At 46.6% G+C, this 20,002-nt stretch overlaps 1 protein-coding gene across 1 annotated transcript; it reads right to left on the reverse strand.

The window, feature by feature from the left end:
- Positions 1-475: 475 nt before the first annotated feature.
- lamp5 (lysosomal associated membrane protein family member 5) lies at positions 476-19,285 on the reverse strand. The gene is made up of 6 exons (XM_055638940.1): positions 18,680-19,285; positions 15,887-16,059; positions 15,096-15,227; positions 13,359-13,464; positions 9,645-9,833; positions 476-1,497 (listed from the first exon to the last, which is right to left on the reverse strand). Exons 1-6 carry the CDS (start codon positions 18,738-18,740, stop codon positions 1,319-1,321), a joined length of 840 nt encoding a protein of 279 aa, XP_055494915.1. The 5' UTR covers positions 18,741-19,285; the 3' UTR covers positions 476-1,318.
- Between the last annotated feature and the right edge of the window lie 717 nt (positions 19,286-20,002).

Raw genomic sequence — 20,002 nt, forward strand, 5'->3', positions numbered from 1 at the left:
GATCTCTGCTACTCTCGTGATGTCTCGCTCGGTCATTTGTTCTTACGTGAATGTGTCCGTACTTTGTGTAAGTTTTGCAGAAAGTCCACAACGTTTACTTGGATTCGATGTACACGCAAAGCCCGAAACTTAAAACAAGAGCAAACTGCTTTCTATTGGGTTAGGCTTGAAAGAGTGCTGGTAACATCATTTCCCAACCACTGAATAACATTATTATTCGATGTGGCAATGCTACACCACTTGGTACATGTGTAGGAAGGACCTGCAGATGCTGGTTTAAACCGAAGATAGACACAAAATGCTGGAGTAACTCAGCGGGACAGGCAGCGTCTCTGGAGAGAAGGAATGGGTGACGTTTCGGGTGGAGACCCTTCTTCAAACTGAGAAGTTCAGACTGAGTCTGAAGAAGGGTCTCCACCCGAAACGTCACCCATTCTTTCTCTCCAGAGATGCTGCCTGGCCCGCTGAGTTACTCCAGCATTTTGTGTCTATCTTCCATTTAGCAGATGGACGCAAAATACTGGAGTAACTCAGCGGGACAGGCAGCATCTCTGGAGAAAGGGAATAGGTGACATTAGGGGGTCGTGATTTAGCAGGTGGTGTGTAAATGATCTTTCCTGTCCCACGGTACGAGTTCATTCCAAGAGCTCTCCCGAGTTTAAAAAAAATCAAACTCGTGGTAAGCACGGAGAATGAACGTAGCGGGTACGTCAGAGCTCGGGGACGTCTCTTAGCGGCTCGTAACGCTAGCGGCAGGTACTCGGTAAGACTCGCTAATGGCAGGTAAGCTCGGGAAGACTCGTGAAGATTTTTCAACATGTTGAAAAATGTCCACGAGAGCCCCGAGTACTGACGAGCGGCCATTACCGTAAATCTCCCAGTTCGAATCAGGACAAACTCGGGAGAACTCTTGGAATGAACTCGTACCGTGAGACAGGGGTAAGTCAGATCCCATCTTGCAAAATGCGCCAGTCTCTATATAACTGGAGCAAAGGTAAGACGCCACGCTAATCACCAAACGCTACTAGGATTAGGTTACTAATGTCGCAGTTTAATGGTTTCGTTCACATTCTGTTATCGTTGCGAGCTGTGACGAGATTGCTGAGTTTTTATTTTTTGGTTTGTCACCAGTTATGGTGCGGTGCTAATCACTAAACAAGCGCCTAGATATGTACAGCAACAGCCCCCGGGGCGTTTAATTATGTGTTCCGCCAAATTTCAACAAAACAAAACAAAAAATATATATATTATCCCCTGACGTGCTTCTTTGTTGGTTTACGTTACATTGCAGCGACTCACTGCGCTGGCAGGGACCGCGCTACATGTGCTTGTACTCGGATCTGTCCCTGGGTATCTGGGCCTGGGTGGCAGCCGTGAGTTTATGGTGGATGTGATAGACGGCGAGGATCACCACGATGAGCAGTCCCAGAGTCAGCCCCAGAATCAGCGGCAGGATCTCCTCCAGCTCCTCCTGTTGGTCAACCACGCAAGTGGAGGCTGCAGGGGAAATCAACAGCATGGTGTTAAACCCAGAACGCGGGCACGGTTCATGAGTGGTTTATTGCCAGATGTCACCACATGCAACACTATTTATATTTACTGACAGCTGCACAACCGATAGGTGAACATATTGCCCTATAAATATTAGAATACACATGTGTGTGTTTGTGCATGTGCATTTATACATATGTATAGGTATTTACACAGATACATGTGTGCATGTGTATATATGTCCGTGTGTGTATATATGTGTGTGTGCATATATATATATATATATATATATGTGTATATATATGTGTGTGTGTGTGTGTATATATATATATGTGTGTATGTGCGTGTTTATACATGTGTGGCTGTATATGTGCGTATGTATATATATGCGTGTGTGTATATGTGTGTAGTGTATGTATGTATGTGTATTTATATTTGTGTGTGTGTATATATGTGTAGTTGTGGGTATGTGGGTGTTTGTATATGTGGGTGTATATATATATATATATGTGTGTGTGCGTGTGTATGTATATATATATGTGTGTGTGTGTGTGTGTGTACGTATATACATATGTGTGTGCGTATGTATGTGTATATATGTATATATATATATGTGTGTGTGTTTGTATATACATATATATGTGTGTGTGTATATACGTGCATGTGTGTATGATTGGGGATGAACGGGGTACTGATTAGAAACATAGAAATTAGGTGCAGGAGTAGGCCATCGGCCCTTCGAGCCTGCACCGCCATTCAATGATGATCATGGCTGATCATCCAACTCAGTATCCCGTACCTGCCTTCTCTCCATACCCCCTGATCCCCTTAGCCACAAGGGCCACATCTAACCTCCCTCTTAATATAGCCAATGAACTGGCCTCGTTGACCCTCTGTGGCAGAGAGTTCCAGAGATTCACCACTCTCTGTGTGAAAAAAGGACTGGGGATGATTTGGGGATGATCAGCCATGATCACATTGAATGGCGGTGCTGGCTCAAAGGGCCGAATGGCCTAATCCTGCACCTATTGTCTATATATGTGTATATGTGTGTATATATATATATATATGTATGTGTGTTTATATATATATATGTGTGTATATATATATATATATATATGTGTGTGTCTGTGCATGTGTGTATGTGTGTGTATACAGTGCATTCAAAAAGTATTCAGACCCCTTCACTTTTTCCACATTTTGTTATGTTACAGCCTTATTATAAAAATTCGTTTTTTTTTTATCATCAATCTAAACACAATACCCCAGAATGAAGAAGCGAAAACAGGTGTTTAGAAATGTTTGCAAAGTAATTAAAATTAAATAACTGAAATATCACATTTACATAAGTATTCGGACCCTTTGCTATGACACTCAAAATTCAAGTCAAGTTTGTTCATCACATACACATACGAGATGTGCAGTGAAATGAAATTGAGTTTAGGTTCATCCTGTTTCCATTGATTATCCTTGAGATGTTTCTACAACTTGATTGGAGTCCACCAGTGGTAAATTAAATTGATTGGACATGATTTGGAAAGACACACACCAGTCTATATGTCTATCTAAGATCCCACAGTTGACAGTGCATGTCAGAGCAAAAACCAAGCCATGAAGATGAAGGAATTGTCCATAGACCTCCGAGGCAGGATTGTGTCGAGACACAGATCTGGGGAAGGGTATAAAACAATTTCTGCAGCATTGCAGGTACCGAAGGTCACAGTAGCCTCCGTCATTGTTAAATGAAAGAACTTTGGAACCACCAGGACTCTTCATAGAGTTGGCCGCCCGGCCAAACTGAGCCATCGGGGGAGAAGGGCCTTGGTCAAAGGGGGGGCCAAGAACCCGATGGTCACTCTGACCGAGCTCCAGAGTTCCTCTGTGGAGGTGGGAGAACCTTCTAGAAGGACAACTATATCTGCAGCACTCCACCAATCAGGCCTTCATGGTAGAGTGGCCAGACGGAAGCCACTCCTCAGTAAAAGCAGGGCTGCCAACTCTCACGCTTTCGGCGTGAGACTCACGCCCTGGAGCAATTTCTCACACCCTCACGCTCACGGCCAAGTTCTCACGCTGAGTTAAGTCCCTGCGCAATTTGTCCCTTAGCGCCGTGTGCCAGGGATCTGTGCGGTCCGGGGAAGCGGCTCAGTTGGCGGCTGTGAGTGACGGTGCGCCTCTTCTCTTTCTTGGTTGGATGTGCAGCTGCCGACAACATGAAGCAGCCGGAGATGGAACTAACCAGGAGAATCAGTTGTAAAACCTGGGGTTGGTTGGGGGGGTGTTTCGGAATGGCCATGGATTATTAATGAAGTATAAATACGAGGAGTCCTCAGTAGTGTGTTTAGATCTTTTGCAAACTGTTCCCAATATGCAATATACGGGTTTTCGGCCCATAACCCGAAAAACCGCGGGGTTTTTTTTTCAATTCGTTTTTGCGGGGTCGGGGCAGGCCAGCCGGCCTGAGAACTGCAGCCAGTCCCTGGGACGCGAGCTGATCTGGGAACGGCAGCCAGCCCCTGGGCACGCAGAATGCCAACTTAATCATCATGGACAAATTGTGCCAGCCATGTACATGTTGCATAACTGACTATGCAGATCCGAATGGGTTTAAAATGACCGTTTAAGCCAAATTGCTCCCACTTTTCACATTTTGAATCTTGAGATCAATATCCCTATGTTATTTAACAGCGTTAAAGTACTTATCAGGTGGTCAGGAAAGGGAACATGTTTTTTGTTAGTTTGCTTTAATTTGTTAGTTGACTGCCATAATTTCTGAAATGGTCTTAAAGTAACTTAACTCTTATAAAGCAGTAATAAGTGATCTTTGTCCAACTTGTATAAAATGTTTGTATTATTATTAGTGTGTATGAACAGTGAACAGGGCTGCCAACTCTCACGCTTTGAGCGTGAGACTCACGCCCTCAAGCAAACTCTCACACCCTCACGCTGATCAGAAATTTCTCACGCTCTGTGGAGAGAAATTCTGTGATCAACAAAAATGTAAAAACTCGGATAAACTGCATGGTCCGCGGGTGTTGGAGAGCTGGGGCTGAGGGAGGGATGGAAGCAGCGGGCGGATACAGATGCGGGGAGCCGGGGCCGGTGAGTTTGCGGGGGCTGACGAGTATTTGCGCGGCTAGCGAGTCGCTCGCTGCAACTTCGGCCATGGAACACTCCGGACAGTGCGAGTGTCCCGGGCCGTCGGAGGCGTCGGAAGCTCCGCTGCCGTGAGAGTCTCTGTGCCGAAGGGACAGACTCTCAAAGGGAGGTGGAGAGAGAGAGAGGGGGGAGGGAGACAGAGAGGGGAGAGAGAGGGGGGGGAAGGAGACAGGGAGACAGTGGGGAGAGAGAGAGAGCGGGGTGAGAGGAGAGAGAGGGGAGAGACAGAGGGGGAGGAGTGGAGAGAGAGAGAGAGAGGAGAGGGGAAAGAGGTAGGGGAGAGAGAGGGGGGGAGGGGGGGGGGAGAGGGAGAGAGAGAGGGGGGAGAGAAAGAGAGAGGGGAGAGAGAGAGAGAGAGAGAGGGAGGAGGGGTAGAGAGAGAGGACTGGGAGAGAGGGAGAGGGGGAAGGAGAGAGAGGGGAAAGAGAGAGGTGGAGCAAAGAGAAAGAGGAGAGAGAGACAGAGGAGAAAGAGAGAGGGGAGAGAGAGAGAGGAGGAGAGAGAGGGGGGAGGGGGGAGAGGAGAGAGGAGAGAGGAGAGAGGAGGAGAGAGGAGAGAGGAGAGAGGAGAGAGGAAGAGAGGAGAGAGGAGAAAGAGAGAGAGAGAGAGAGAGAGAGAGAGGGGAGAGAGAGGAGGGAGAGAGTGTGGAGGGAGAGAGGGGGAGATAGAAAAGGAGGGAGGAGAGAGAGGAGAGAGAGGGATTAAAGAGGGGAGAGAGAGAGTAGGGGAAAGAGAGGAAGAGAGAGGGAGAGGGGGGAGAGAGAGGAGACGAGAGAGAGGGGGGGAGGAGGGAGGAGGGGAGAGGGAGAGGGGGAGAGCGAGAGAGGGGGGCGGGGAGAGAGAGAGAGGGGGGTTGAGAGTGCATCCTGGAGGACAACCAGTGGCTGCTGGAAGTAAGTACCAAGCACTGGGTAGAAACGGTGGAACATAGTGGACTACAAATGGGGGTGGTTAGTGAAAGCATCCTGCTTGCCTGCTAAATTTTCACTTGCTGTAACTTCAGGAAAAATGTTTCCCAATGTTGGGGGCGTTCAGAACCATGGGTCACAGTTTAAGTATAGAGGGGGGGGGCAGTTAGGATTGAGATGAGAACAAACTTTCTTCACGCAGAGAGTTGTGAATCTGTGGAATTCTCTGCCACAGAAGGCAGTGCAGACCAATTCACTGGATGTTTTCAAGAGAGAGTTACATTTAATTCTTGGGGCTAACGACATCAAGGGATATGGGGAAAAAACAGGAAAGAGGTACTGATTTTAGATGAATAGCCATGATCATATTGCATGGCAGTGCTGGCTCGAAGGGCCGATGGCCTATTCCTGCACCTATTTTCTATGCTTGAGTATATGGCAATAAAACTCGATCACTTGATTTTGAAGCATTCATGCATGGGGGAGGTATAATGTAGTCATAGAGTGATACAGTGTGAAAACAGGCCCATCGGCGCAACTTGCCCACACCCCCCAACATGTCCCAGCTACGCACCTGCTTTTGGTCCATACCTCCAAACCTGTCCTATCCATGTATCAGTCTAACTTTTTCTTATATGTTGGGATGGTCCCTGCCTCAACTACCTCCTCTGGCAGCTTGTTCCATACACCCATCACCCTTTGTGTGGATAAAGTTACCCCTTAAAAAGTTACCTCTTAAAAATACTTCATACAAAAAACATTGAAATCATATAACCATATAACAATTACCGCACGGAAACAGGCCATCTCGGCCCTACAAGTCCGTGCCGAACAATTATTTTCCTTTAGTCCCACCTGCCTGCACTCATACCATAACCCTCCATTCCCTTCTCATCCATATGCCTATCCAATTTATTTTTAAATGATACCAACGAACTTGCCTCCACCGCTTCCTCTGGAAGCTCATTCCACACCGCTACCACTCTCTGAGTAAAGAAGTTCCCCCTCATGTTACCCCTAAACTTCTGTCCCTTAATTCAAAATGTTCCTACCCTTGGAGGGGGGACATCCTTCTTCCACACCCTCTCCCCACTCGGTTGCTCCACTCCCTCACCGGGTACCCCCAAGGCCAGTGGTCAGTGATCGCACAGCCTCCCCCCTTTCAAAAACACTCCAATCCAATTTAAAGCATATATATTGTATTCAAGTGTAAGTTAAAAGACTCGCTGCAGTATGCACCATATTGCACAATTCCAATGGGAGGGGGACACCCTCCTCCCACCCAAAAGGCACATGACAGCCCACTTGGAGTTTCCCAAAAGGCACCTAAACAAAATTCTCTGGTCTGATGAAACCAAGATTGAACTCTTTGGCCTGAATGCCAAGTGTCACGTCTGGAGGAAACCAGGCACCGCTCATCACCTGGCCAATACCATACCTACGGTGAAGCATGGTGGTGGCAGCATCATGCTGTGGGGATGTTTTTCAGCGGCAGGAACTGGAAGACTAGTCAGGATCGAGGGTAAGATGAACGGAGCAAAGTACAGAGAGATCCTTGATGAAAACCTGTTGCAGTGTGTTCTGGACCTCAGGCTGGGGCGGAGGTTCACCTTCCAACAGGACAACGACCCTAAGCACTCAGCCAAGACAACGCAGGAGTGGCTTCGTGACAAGTCTTTGCATGTCCTTGAGTGGCCCAGCCAGAGCCCGGACTTGAACCCGATCGAACATCTCTGGAGGGACCTGAAAATAGTTGTACATTGACGCTCCCCATCCAACCTGACAGAACTTGAGAGGATCTGCAGAGAAGAATGGGTGAAATGACCCAAATACCGGTGTGCCAAGCTTGTAGCATCATACCCAAGAAGACTTGAGGCTGTAATCGCTGCCAAAGGTGCCTCAACAAAGCACTGAGTAAAGGGTCTGAATACTTATGTATATGTGATATTACAGTTATTTATTTTTAATTACTTTGCAAAATATTCTAAACCCCTATTTTCGCTTTTTTACTATGGGGCATTGTGTATAGATTGATGATAAAAACAATGAATATTAGAATAAGGCTGTAACGTAACAAAATGTGCAAAAAGTAAATGGGGTCTGAATACTTTCTTAATGCACTGTACATGTGTGTGTGAGTGTATGTGTATATATACAGTATTTGTGTATGTGTGTGTATGAGTGTATATATTTGTGTGTATGTGTATATATGTGTATGTGTCTGTGTATAGATATGTGTATGCATATACAGTATGTATATATGTATGTCTGGGTATATATAGGTGTATGTGTGTGTTTATATATGTGCATGTGTATGTGATATGTGTTCGAGTGTATGTATGTGTGTATATATATATATGTGTGTGTATATATATGTGTGTGTGTATATATATATATATATATATATATATATCTGTGTGTGTGTGTGTGTGTGTTTGTGTGTATATATATGTGTGTGTGTGTGTGTGTGTGTGTGTGTGTGTGTGTGTGTGTGTGTATGTGTGTGTGTGTGTGTGTGTGTGTGTGTGTGTGTGTGTGTGTGTGTGTGTGTGTGTGTGTGTGTTCACACCTATACCCTTCCAAATCGCTAGTCTCCCTCTCCCCTGGCTCTCAGTCTGAAGAAGGATCTCGACCCGAAACATCACCCATTCCTTCTCTCCAGAGGTGCTGCCTGTCCCGCTGGGTTACTCCAGCAGTTTCTGTCTATCTTCGGTGTAAACCAGCGTCTGCAGTTCCTTCCTACACATTCCCTCCATATACATGCGGCGCTCTTAAACGCCACTATCTAATCTGCCTCCACCACCACCCATGGCAGCGTGTTCCAGGCACCCACCACCCTCTGTGTTACATACTTTCCCCACAAGGAACAGGCACGTAATTGTAGTACTCTGTAAACACCATAATACAGTGTGTGAGTGTATATATATATATATGTGTGTATAGAAAAATATGTGTGTGTATGTATATGTATGAATATATATGTATGTGCGTGTATATGTATGCATATACATATTCTTCATTTTAATTACATTTAATTTTTAATTTTACCCTCTTAATTTTTTGCGCTATGCTCTCTAGTCTTTACATTGCATTGTGTAAAGTCATTCAGCCCATTCTTTAAACACCGATCACAAACTTAGCTCTCCATGCTCAAAGGGGGGGATAAGCTTCCAGTGAGCCAACGGCCATCCACACTTCAGTAGAAGTTGCGATCACTGTCGTATGTAGCATTGTAAAGGGCCTGCCCCTCTTTAGACGACTGCCAAGGAGGAGTTTTAATGGAATTCACCTACGGCACCTGGCGACAACCTACGACAGCAAAAATTGTCGCCACTGCCGCCGAAATATTTTCAACATATTGAAAAGTTTGCGGCAGTCATCTGTAGTCGCCCAAAAAAATCGCCAAAGTGGGACAGGCCCATTAGGAGTGTAGAAAAACATGAAATGTAATTCTTCCCTCTCCTTGCTTCACAAAAGAGAAGTTGTTACCAGCTCATAGAAACATAGAACATTGAAAATAGGTGCAGGAGTAGGCCATTCGGCCCTTCGAGCCTGCACCGCCATTCAATATGATCATGGCTGATCATCCAACTCAGTATCCTGTACCTGCCTTCTCTCCATACCCCCTGATCCCTTTAGCCACAAGGGCCACATCTAACTCCCTCTTAAACATAGCCAATGAACTGACCTCAACTAACTTCTGTGGCAGAGAATTCCAGAGATTCACCACTCTCTGTGTAAAAAATGTTTTTCTCATCTCAGTCCTAAAAGATTTCCCCCTTATCCTTAAACTGTGACCCCTTGTTGTGGACTTCCCCAACATCGGGAATAATCTTCCTGCATCTAGCCTGTCCAACCCCTTAAGAATTTTGTAAGTTTCTATAAGATTCCCCCCACAATCTTCTAAATATCCCCCCTCAATCTTCGAGCTCAATGGCATTTCAAAGAGAATCCCAAAAGGGAATAATCTTACTTTGAACTGTGTCCCTCTCACCTGAGGCCATATTATAGGTCGCAGTCAGCATGGGCTATTTGGAAAAGATTATCGGGCAGTGTGGTCTCACTGGTATGCAGGATATACTTCACCTTCACTGAATATGAAGTCGCGCTTGAAGCCGAAGGGTTGCATGTGTATTTGAGATAGAAGGATGGCCACTACTTTCTGGTGGTCGCTGGAGATGACGGAGATGGTTTCCTGGGCCTCGCACTTGTACGATTTCCCAAGCGGGGTGTGGAAGAGATGGAGGTGACGAGAGGTGGCCGTGTGTCTCCCAGCTGCAACAAACAAGGGAACAAAGTCTTACGGAAAACAGCCTCTGTCGGTGGCTCTCTGGACCTGTCCGTGGCCTACACGGTACTAGGCCCTCACCTGACGTCTGTGGCTAAGTATAGAATTTGATCTTAAGAGTTTTTAACCTTAATGTCAGCGGTAATTTAAAGGGTTCTTTCCATTTCAGTAGCTGCCTTATACTGAGGTGAACAAACACACAAAAAGCTGCAGTAACTCAGCGGGACAGGCGGCATCTCTGGAGAGAAGGAATGGGTGACGTTTCAGGTATGGACCCTTCTACAAACCAAATTCTTACTGATGTTTTGGAAGGAACTGCACATGCCGGTTATACGTGGAAGATAGACACAATATGCTGGAGTAACTCAACGGGACAGGCAGTATCTCTGGAGAGAAGGAATGGGTGACGTTTCGGGTCGAGACCCTTCTTCAGACTGAGAAGTTCAGAAGCACCGTCTGAAAAAGGGTCTCGCCCCGAAACGTCACCCATTCCTCGTCTCCAGAGATGCTGCCTGCCCCACTGAGTTACTCCAGCATATTGTGTCTAAATTCTTACTGATGTTGTATTGAGTAATAGAGAGAATGCAATGACAAAATATTAAATCATCCAACGTTGGCTGAATGATATGTAAGGAGGAACCGCAGATGGGTTTAAACCGAAGACAGACTCAAAAATGCTGGAGTAAATCAGCGGGACAGGCGGCATCGCTGGACAGAAGGAATGGGTGACGTTTCGGGCCGAGACAAGCCCACTGTGGCTCCACGTTTCCTTGATTACCATTGCTTTTTTGCATCTATTCCATTTGTTGGTTCTAGCTACTGATCGGCTTTCTCAGTTCCCCTTCCCCTGACTCTGTCTGAAGAAGGGTCTCGACAAGAAACGTCACCCATTCTTTTTCTCCAGAGATGCTGCCTGAGAGATGCTGCCTTTCCCACTGAGTTACTCCGGCTTTTTGTGTCCATCATTAGCAGAAGGATCATCTATCGTGGTTTGCAGATTAAATGCACTTGTGTGTGCAATGTGTACACTATTTCTTTGGTTTCACTATTATTGTCAAAGGGACGGAGAAACAAGTATGTTTTGCATGCTATCCAATCAAATCAGATAATACCATACACAGATACAACCAAGTACAGTGGTTTAGCTTAGAGATACAGAAACGGGCCCTTCGACCCACCGAGTCCGAACCGACCAGCGATCCCCACACACTAACACTATCCTGCACACTAGGGACAATTTTTACATTTACCAAGCCAATTAACCTGTACGGCTTTGGAGTGTGGAAGGAAACCAGAGCTCCTGGAGAAAACCCACACAGGTCACGGGGAGAACGTCCAAACTCCGTACAGACAGCACCCGTGGTCGAGATCAAACCCGGGTCTCTGGCGCTGTGAGGCAGCAACTCTAGCGCTGCGCCACCGTGACTGGTAGAGCGAAGGGGAAGATACAGAGCACGGAATGTAGTTATCAGTGGCGCACCAGTTCCAGGGACAAAGTCCAATGTCCACAATGGGGTAGAGGTGAATCGAACAGCGAATGGCATGTGGGTCTTTATAACAAGAGGAATCGAATATAGGAGCAAAGAGGTCCTTCTGCAGTTGAACAGGGCCCTAGTGAGACCACACCTGGAGTATTGTGTGTACTTTTGGTCCCCTAATTTGAGGAAGGACATTCTTGCTATTGAGGGAGTGAAGCGTAGGATTACAAGGTTAATTCCCGGGATGGCGGGAATGTCATATGCTGACAGAATGGAGCAGCTGGGCTTTTTTTTTTTTTAATTCTATTTTATTTTTTTAATATGTTTTAATATTTATTATTTATTTATTTTTATGATACTGACTGTAAAGGGAAATTCATTTCGTTGTCTCTAATTGAGACAATGACAATAAATTTGAATACAATACAATACAATACAATACAATACAATAGTACACTCTGGAGTTTAGAAGAATGAGGGGGCATCTCATTGAAACATTGTTAAGGGTTTGGACATGCTAGAGGCAGGAAACATGTTCCCGATGTTGGGGGAGTCCAGAAGTAGGGGCCGCAGTTTAAGAATAAGGGGTAAGCCATTTAGAACGGAGGAAACACTTTTTCTCACAGAGAGTGGTGAGTCTGTGGAATTCTCTGCCTCAGAGGGCGGTGGAGGCCAGTTCTCTGGATACTTTCATGAGAGAGCTAGATAGGGTCGCTAGCAGTCGCACGTTTAAATTCGCACTGACGTTACAATAGTTTGTGTGATCGATTTGCCACATCAATGCCCCCAATTAGACAATAGACAACAGGTGCAGGAGTAGGCCATTCGGCCCTTCATGCCAGCACCGCCATTCAATGTGATCATGGCTGATCATCCCCAATCAGTACCCCATTCCTGCCTTCTCCCCATATACCCTGACTCCGCTATCTGTAAGAGCCCTATCTAGCTCTCTCTTGAAAGCATCCAGAGAACCGGCCTCCACCAGGCAGAGAATTCCAATTATGATCGTTTCTAAGTCCATCTTTTATTTATTTTTAATTCAATATAATATTATGCCCCGAATAATCGTTCTGATCTACGTTTATACAGGGTTTGTTTGGCCTTTACAGCCAATATCACATCCTTGCTCAGAAATTGGGGTCTATAACATTATGCACCAAATGACGGCGGACATTTGACAGGTATACTAAGACCTATATTACTCGGGAAATAAGACACAACATGCTGGAATAGGAAAATACGGGACAAGCAGCATCTCTGGAGAGGTCTAATGGATGGCGTTCCCAGTCGAGACCTTTCTTCAGTCTGCGATGTCCAGGGATGCTGCCTGACCCGCTGAGTTACTCCAGCACTTTGGGTCTCTCTTCGGTGTAAACCAGCACCTGCAGTTCCTTCCTACACATAACCCTAGGGACCTCCTCTCAGTGATACGCGAAGACTGTCTCTAGTTGGTAGGAATTAATCCAGACACACACACACACACATGATGTGTGTGGGAAGGAACTGCCGATGTTGGCTTAAACCGAAGACATGAAAAGCTGGACTCAAAGGGTCAGAGAGCATCGCTGGAGGAAAGGGATAGGTGACATTTGGGATCTTCAGAGTTTAGCATCAACCGCATCTAACAAAAGTGTAGCATTCTCTAACTTCAAGCGACCCTTGCTTTCCCTCTCTCTCCATCCCTCCCCCACGCTAGTTCCCCGACTAGTTTCACTGTCCTCCTGATTACATTTTATTTTGTATCCCTCGGTGTCAGCTTCCCCTCAGCTAACAAATATGTATTCTACATTTTCCTCTGATCTCTCGTTTTAACACCCCACCCTGCCATATCTCTGTGTCTCCCCCTCTCCCCTGACTCTCAGTCTGATGAAGGGTCTCGACCCGAAACGTCACCCCTTCCTTCTCTCCAGAGCCACCGCGCCGGCCCCGCTGAGTTACTCCAACATCTCGTGTCTATCTGTAAATCTACTCCGTGTTCAGACGAGCCATTCATTGTAAGCCGCGTACATGAGAAATAACAAGGGGTTAACTCACGGTTCGCCGAGTCTTTGAAGGGGCCGGATTCCGAGATATCATAAACGAACTGAACCTCATTGACTTTCCAGAAGTGTTCTTGATGTGCGTTTCTATTGCGCGTTTCCTGCAAGGCCAGTTTATAGATTGCAAACACTTAATTATAACATATATAACAATCTTAGCAATAAAATCAACAGAGCGGGATTTTAAACAAGAAACATCGCAAATAAAAACACAGAAGGTTGGCTGTAGATGTCAGGTCAGTGGATATTTATAACATAGAAACATAGAAAATAGGTGCAAGGGGAGGCCAATCGGCCCTTCGAGCCAGCACCGCCATTCATTGTGATCATGGCTGATCGTCCCCTATCAATAACCCATGCCTGCCCTCTCCCCATACCCCTTGACTCCACTAGCCCCTGGAGCTCTATCTAACTCTCTCTTAAATCCATCCAGTGACTTGGCCTCCACTGCCCCCTGTGGCAGGGAATTCCATAAATTCACAACTCTCTGGGTGAAAAAGTTTTTTCTCACCTCAGTCTTAAATGACCTCCCCTTTATTCTAATACTGTGGCCCCTGGTTCTGGACTCGCCCAACATTTGGAACAAGGCGGAGATAGATAGATTCTTGATCAGTAAGGATGTCAGGGGTTATGGGGAGAAGGCAGGAGAATGGGGTTACATAGAAACATAGAAAATAGGTGCAGGGGGAGGCCACTCGGCCCTTCGAGCCAGCACCGCCATTCATTGTGATCATGGCTGATCGCTGAGAGGGTTGAGAGGGAAAGATAGACCAGCCATGATTGAATGGTGGAGTAGACTTGATGGGCCGAACGGCCTCATTCTGCTCCTATCACTTATGAACTTATGAAAACGAGATGGCGATTTTGACGCAGAATTGTGTCCACGCATTCCCTTTGACTCGCTTGTAACATTGTACAAATATTTAACCAACTGGGCGTTAACTGTCAGATGAGTTACGTGAAACTTACAGTCACAAGGAGCTCCAGATGCTGGGGTCTTCAGCAAAGCAGTGTGTCGGGCAGCAAGTGTGACTTGTCTAGGATTCCGTAGCCACCCAGAGAATAGATTCTCTCTTTATAAACCTCTATGAATCTTCTTGATTAGTGCGGGTGGCCGGGGTTATGGGGAGAAGGCAGGAGAATGGGGTTAGGAGGGAGAGATAGATCAGCCATGATTGAATGGCGGAGTAGACTCGATGGGCCGAATGGCCAAATTCTGCTCCTAGAACTCATGAAGCCGTATTATTTTTGTTTATTATAATATTAATATAACCATTTTATTGTAGTTTTGCTTAGTCGACCACGTACAGTGAAAAGCTCTTTAGCTGCGTGCTATCCAGTTAGCGGAAAGACTATTCATGCTGACAATCGAACCATCCAGTGTACAGATAGATACAGGATAAAGGGAATAATGTTTGGTGCAAGGTAAAATCCAGTAAAGATAGTCCGAGCATCTCCAATGAGGTGGATAGTAGTTCAGTACTGCTCTCTGGTTGTGGTAGGATGGTTCAGTTGCCTGATAACAGCTGGGAAGAAACTGTCCCTGAATCTGGAGGGGTGTGCGTTTTCACACTTCTGTACCTCTTGCCCGCTGGGAGAGGGGAGAAGAGGCAGTGAGCTGGGTGAGACTGGTCCTTGTTGATGCTGCTGGCCTTGCCGAGGCAGCGTGAGGTGTAGATGGAGTCAATGGAAGTTGGGAATAAATGAGTGCGGTAACTTTGATTTATTTTACCTGTACAAAGTTGAGTTTAAAACTGTACGCGTTGTCAGCCCATGAAATATGCAATTCGGATTCGTTTCGCCCGCATCTTCCTTTAACAGCGGCGCTCCGAGGGATGGAGATGTCAGCTTGTTCAGTAATGAGCTAAGAGCAAAGAAAAGTGCAAGCGAATTACATCGGGGTGGTGGGTGGGGGTAAACCATACACATTGCGGGTCAAATAAGTAAACGAGGGGGGAAATGTCCTGACCAACTAGCCCAATTAAAATATACAGAGCGATTATCTCAAGATCATAGTTTCAATGCAGATTTTTAAATTTAAGTTTAAGTAATTAAGTTTTTACTTAATTACTTAAACTTAAATTTAAAAATCTGCATTGAAACCGTAGTCAGGATCGAACCCGGGTCTCTGGAGCTGTGAGGCAGCAACTCTACCGCTGCGCCGCCCTTTTCAGGGCGGCGCAGCGGTAGAGTTGCTGCCTCACAGCTCCAGAGACCTGTGTTCAATCCCGACTACGTGTGCTGCCTGTACGGAGTTTGCACGTTCTCTCCCCGTGGGTTTGTTCCGAGATCTCCGGTTTCCTCCCACGCTCCAAAAACGTCCAGGTTTGTAGGTTAACTGGCTTGGTATACACGTAGATTGTGCGTGGGGTAGTGTTAGTGTGCGGGGATCGCTGGCCAGCGCGGACTCGGTGAGCCGAAGGTCCTGTTTCCGCGCTGTGTCTCTAAATCTAAACTGGTTAACTCGTGCTTATTTCAATCAGGACATGATTGATGGTGTGTGTGTGTTGGGTCCGTCCTTACATCCACGTAGTTGCTGGCCCGCGCGTCGTAGGACACAATGAATTTCGCTGCAAATTCGGCCATCAGGCACGTCGTGCCGTTTTCCCGGACCACGAAAATATCTTTATTGGGGTCATTGGAAAGACCCGAGAGATTCTCAGTCTCCTGTTCCCCGCCGACGCCCGGAAAGAGATCTGCAACCACAAAAAAATGGACACAATGACTCCCAATTCTCCAAAAGGCTCGATAAAGTACCCCGGCCACTTGCAGAGAACATGCGAGGTAATTGTGTTAAAAAAAATAGAAATTGGTTGGAAAAAAAACCTGAATATGTTAGTCATATGCATCATTAATACAATCACCAAAGTCTTACACGGTTTTGTGCCATTCTGCAAAACCAATAGGTCACTGAAAGAGGGTATACAGACAGAAGGAACGGGTGACGTTCCTTAACACGGGTTCATGCCTGAATAGACAACAGGTGCAGGAGTAGGCCATTCGGCCCTTCGAGCCAGCACCGCCATTCAATGTCTGATCATCCCCAATCAGTGTTCAAGAAGGAACTGCAGATGCTGGGAAATCGAAGGTACACAAAAATGCTGGAGAAACTCAGCGGGTGCAGCAGCATCTATGGAGCGAAGGAAATAGGCAACGAAACGTTGCCTATTTCCTTCGCTCCATAGATGCTGCTGCACCCGCTGAGTTTCTCCAGCATTTTTGTGTATCCCCAATCAGTACCCCGTTCCTGCCTTCTCCCCATATCCCCTGATTCCGCTATCTTTAAGAGCCCTATGCAGCTCTCTCTTGAAAGCATCCAGAGAACCTGCCTCCACCGCCCTCTGAGGCAGAGAATTCCACAAGAATTCCACACGTTTCGACCCATTCCTTTTGGTAAATCTACTAAAACTCAATTTGGGTAAAACTACTCTATACCCTGTCCCAAGCACCGCATCTACATCCCTTCCTGCAACGGGGCGACCAGAACTGCCCACAATACTGCAAACGCAGTCTAACATAACATTATGTAGTTGCATCACGACTTGATGAATCTTCCCGAGATGGACATAAAAAGCTGGAGTATAACACTATCCTACACACACACTAGGGATAATTTACATGTATGTGGAAGAAAGAACTGCAGATGCTGGTTTAAGTCGATGGTGGACTCAAAATGCTGGAGTAACTCAGCGGGAGAGGCAGCATCTCTGGAGAGAAGGAACGGGTCGAGTCACTCCTTCTCTCCAGAGATGATTTAAAAAAAAAAATCAAAATATAGACTTTATTCGAGAAATATATTCGAGAGATATATACAATACATACGGAGGCTCACGGAGTCTATACATACATACATTCAGTACAGTTTCCCCAAATCACAATTTGACCCCACACCCTTGCCACTCATGTGGTCCACCGGCGTGGAATGCCATTCCCGCTGAGTTACTCCAGCATCTCGTGTCTATCTCCGGTGTAAACCAACATCTGCAGTTCCCCCCGACGCACAGTTCATTGAAAGGCTTGGATGTATTTGCAAGGGGACACATTAGCAAAGAATGCCTAATAACTTGGAGTATCTGCATGTGTGTACAATGGAGGGGGTGATGGCAACAGTGTCTGTGGTAAACACTGCACAGTATGGATGGTCGAATTGCATTTTAACATCCCAGGCAGTATTGCGGTGAAGTCTGTTGTAATTTACTGGGAAACGGATTCCCCGCACGTATTAAAAACCCTCACTTTTCAAGTCAAGAAATCCCATCCCAAACAGACCCCTCTTTTTTTTTTTTTGCAGAATTTTTCTTGTGTGTTATTTTTCCATCTGAATAATATTTCACAAGCGTTCGCTAAGTCCGCGGGATTTGTCTGTGTGAAGACTGCAGTAGTCCCCCCCCCCACCCCCTCTCTTTCTCTCTCTCTCTCTCTCTCTCACTCTCTCTCTCTCTCTCTCTCTCTCTCCCTCTCTCTCTCTCTCTCCCTCTCCCCCCCCCCCCCACCCCTCCCCCCCCCCCCCCCCCCCCCCCCTCGCCCATCAAACGATCAGTGTAACATGTTACAAGTGAGATCGACACAAAATGCTGGAGTAACTCAGCGGGACAGACAGCAGCAGCTCTGGAGAGAAGGAACGGGTGACGCTTCGGGTCGAGACCCTTCTTCAGACTGAGATTCAGGGGAGGGGGGAAGACACAGAGATATGGGGGTGTAAGGTGTTTCTCTCCCCTGACTCTCACTTTGAAGAAGGGTCCCGAGTCCCGACCCGAAACGTCACCCATTCCTTCTCTCCAGAGATGCTGCCTGTCCCGCTGAGTTACCCCAGCATTTTGTGTCTATCTTCGGTTTAAACCAGCATCTGCAGTTCCTTCCTGCACATCATACAAATAAGCCCAGTCGCCCTATGTAAGGTCGACCTCGTCAATGCAAACCTTTATGGTGCAACAGTAATATGCATTGGAATGCTCAAGGGGTTAAGATGTATAACATAATAATAATATATTTGATTGTCATTGCACATATGTGCAACGAGATTTGTGCCTGCTGCTTCCATCCGATATCATAACTTGAACAACTAATAACATTTAGATAACATTTAGATACCCCGAGAAACATGACGTATAACAGCACAAATCTCATTTCTACGGCACAGACATCTAGTTAATGATAATTCGGTTTAAACCAGCATCTGCAGTTCCCTCTCTAGTTTTAATTATTGAGTTTACTCGTTGATATTTGGGTGTTGCATGTATATGCAAGACAAGTGTCCTTGGCATCAGTGGAGAGGTCTAATCCCCGCTTGCTCGCCTCGCCGCCGCGTGTACTTACTGAGTATGAAGGCGATTACATGCAGTGCCGGCGTGAAGTGAAGCTTCCTCAGTGTTTCCATCGCCCGAGTCGTGGCCGGCCGGCGTGTTGTCCGCAGCGCTGGATGAGCTGGAAGCTCTGGTCAAAGGCAGGGAAACGCGGAACGGTTCAGAGCTCGCCGCTCAGGCCAGTCGCTCTAATTCCCAGCGCCGTGAGTCGAGATGTGGCTGAATGTCGAGCGTGTGTAGAGAGAGGGTTTTTTTTAATCCTTCTTCTCTCGCGTCTCCCTCTCTCTCTCTCTTGAAATACGCAGGGCAGCGCTGAGGAATCCCAGAGTGGATTATTTGGTGCAGTGTGGCTGTGTGACTATATCACAGAGCAGCGCACCAACTCTGTGCTGGATAGAGGGGGAGAGAGATATGGATAGATAGAGAGAGAGGTTTGTAGCTTTGGCTCTGAGCTGCACAGCGCTGGCACTTTGTAACGGAGGTATTTGTGGAGGCTCCCAGCGGTGTGGACGGGAGGGGGGGAGAGAGGGGGGGAGAGAGGGGGTCAGATCTCCGGTGTGCAGCGCTGCGGCAGAGTGCTATCTATCATCAGTAGCAACTCCAGCAATGAGCCACGCCGACGCATCGCCGGGGGGTCGCGGCTGCCTGCAGCCCACACATTGTAATGTCACGACTGCAAAAGAGTCTTAAAACTGGTGAAAGAATCATCTGTAAACCTGCACGACATTATCCTACCCCCCGTGGTTCCAAATGCACCATTCCCGAATTTGGGTTCTAATTTTGCAAATAAGAATGATTTTATATAAAAATCCTAAATATCTTCCCACGTTTGTCCATCGGTGGGTGTTAAATATACATGTCATTCCACCGCTGTTTGAAACATGTTCTGTTTCATCTTTAGACAGCGGCCAGCGTCTCTCTCATCTCACAGGATAATTTTGCATTTCGTTGTCTCTGTACTGTACACTGACAATGACAATTAAAATTGAATCTGAATCCGATTACACGTTACCCCCATTTCCCCACACAGTATCAAACTCTAGGTGTCAAACTCCACCCATTATCGCCGCAGTACTAATTGGACATCGTGTGTGTGTGTGTGTGTGTATGTCCCACACACACGCACTTTTTCCACCAACCCATCCACCCATCCCACGACTTCCTTAAAACAACGCATTTACTGACATAATTAGACATTTTTTTACAATGGAGGTACGGGAAGGAACTGCAGGTGCTGGAATCTCAGGCAAAACACGAAGTGCTGGAGGAACTCAGCGGGTCGGGCAGCATCGGTGGAGGGGGGAGTTTGGGTCGTAGGCGACGTTTCCAGTCGGGG

Source organism: Leucoraja erinacea, chromosome 8 (assembly GCF_028641065.1).
Source record: "Leucoraja erinacea ecotype New England chromosome 8, Leri_hhj_1, whole genome shotgun sequence".
Taxonomy (NCBI): domain Eukaryota; kingdom Metazoa; phylum Chordata; class Chondrichthyes; order Rajiformes; family Rajidae; genus Leucoraja; species Leucoraja erinaceus.

Bases quoted from the DNA above. Each gene is read 5' to 3' on its own strand.
- lamp5 (XM_055638940.1), bottom strand. From the start codon at position 18,740: ATGGAAACACTGAGGAAGCTTCACTTCACGCCGGCACTGCATGTAATC. The intron at 16,060-18,679 runs GTAAGTACACGC...TTGTGGTTGCAG, and splicing joins TGTAATCGCCTTCATACTCA to ATCTCTTTCCGGGCGTCGGC. The intron at 1,498-9,644 runs GTGAAGTATATC...TTTCCCCTGCAG, and splicing joins CGACTTCATATTCAGTGAAG to CCTCCACTTGCGTGGTTGAC.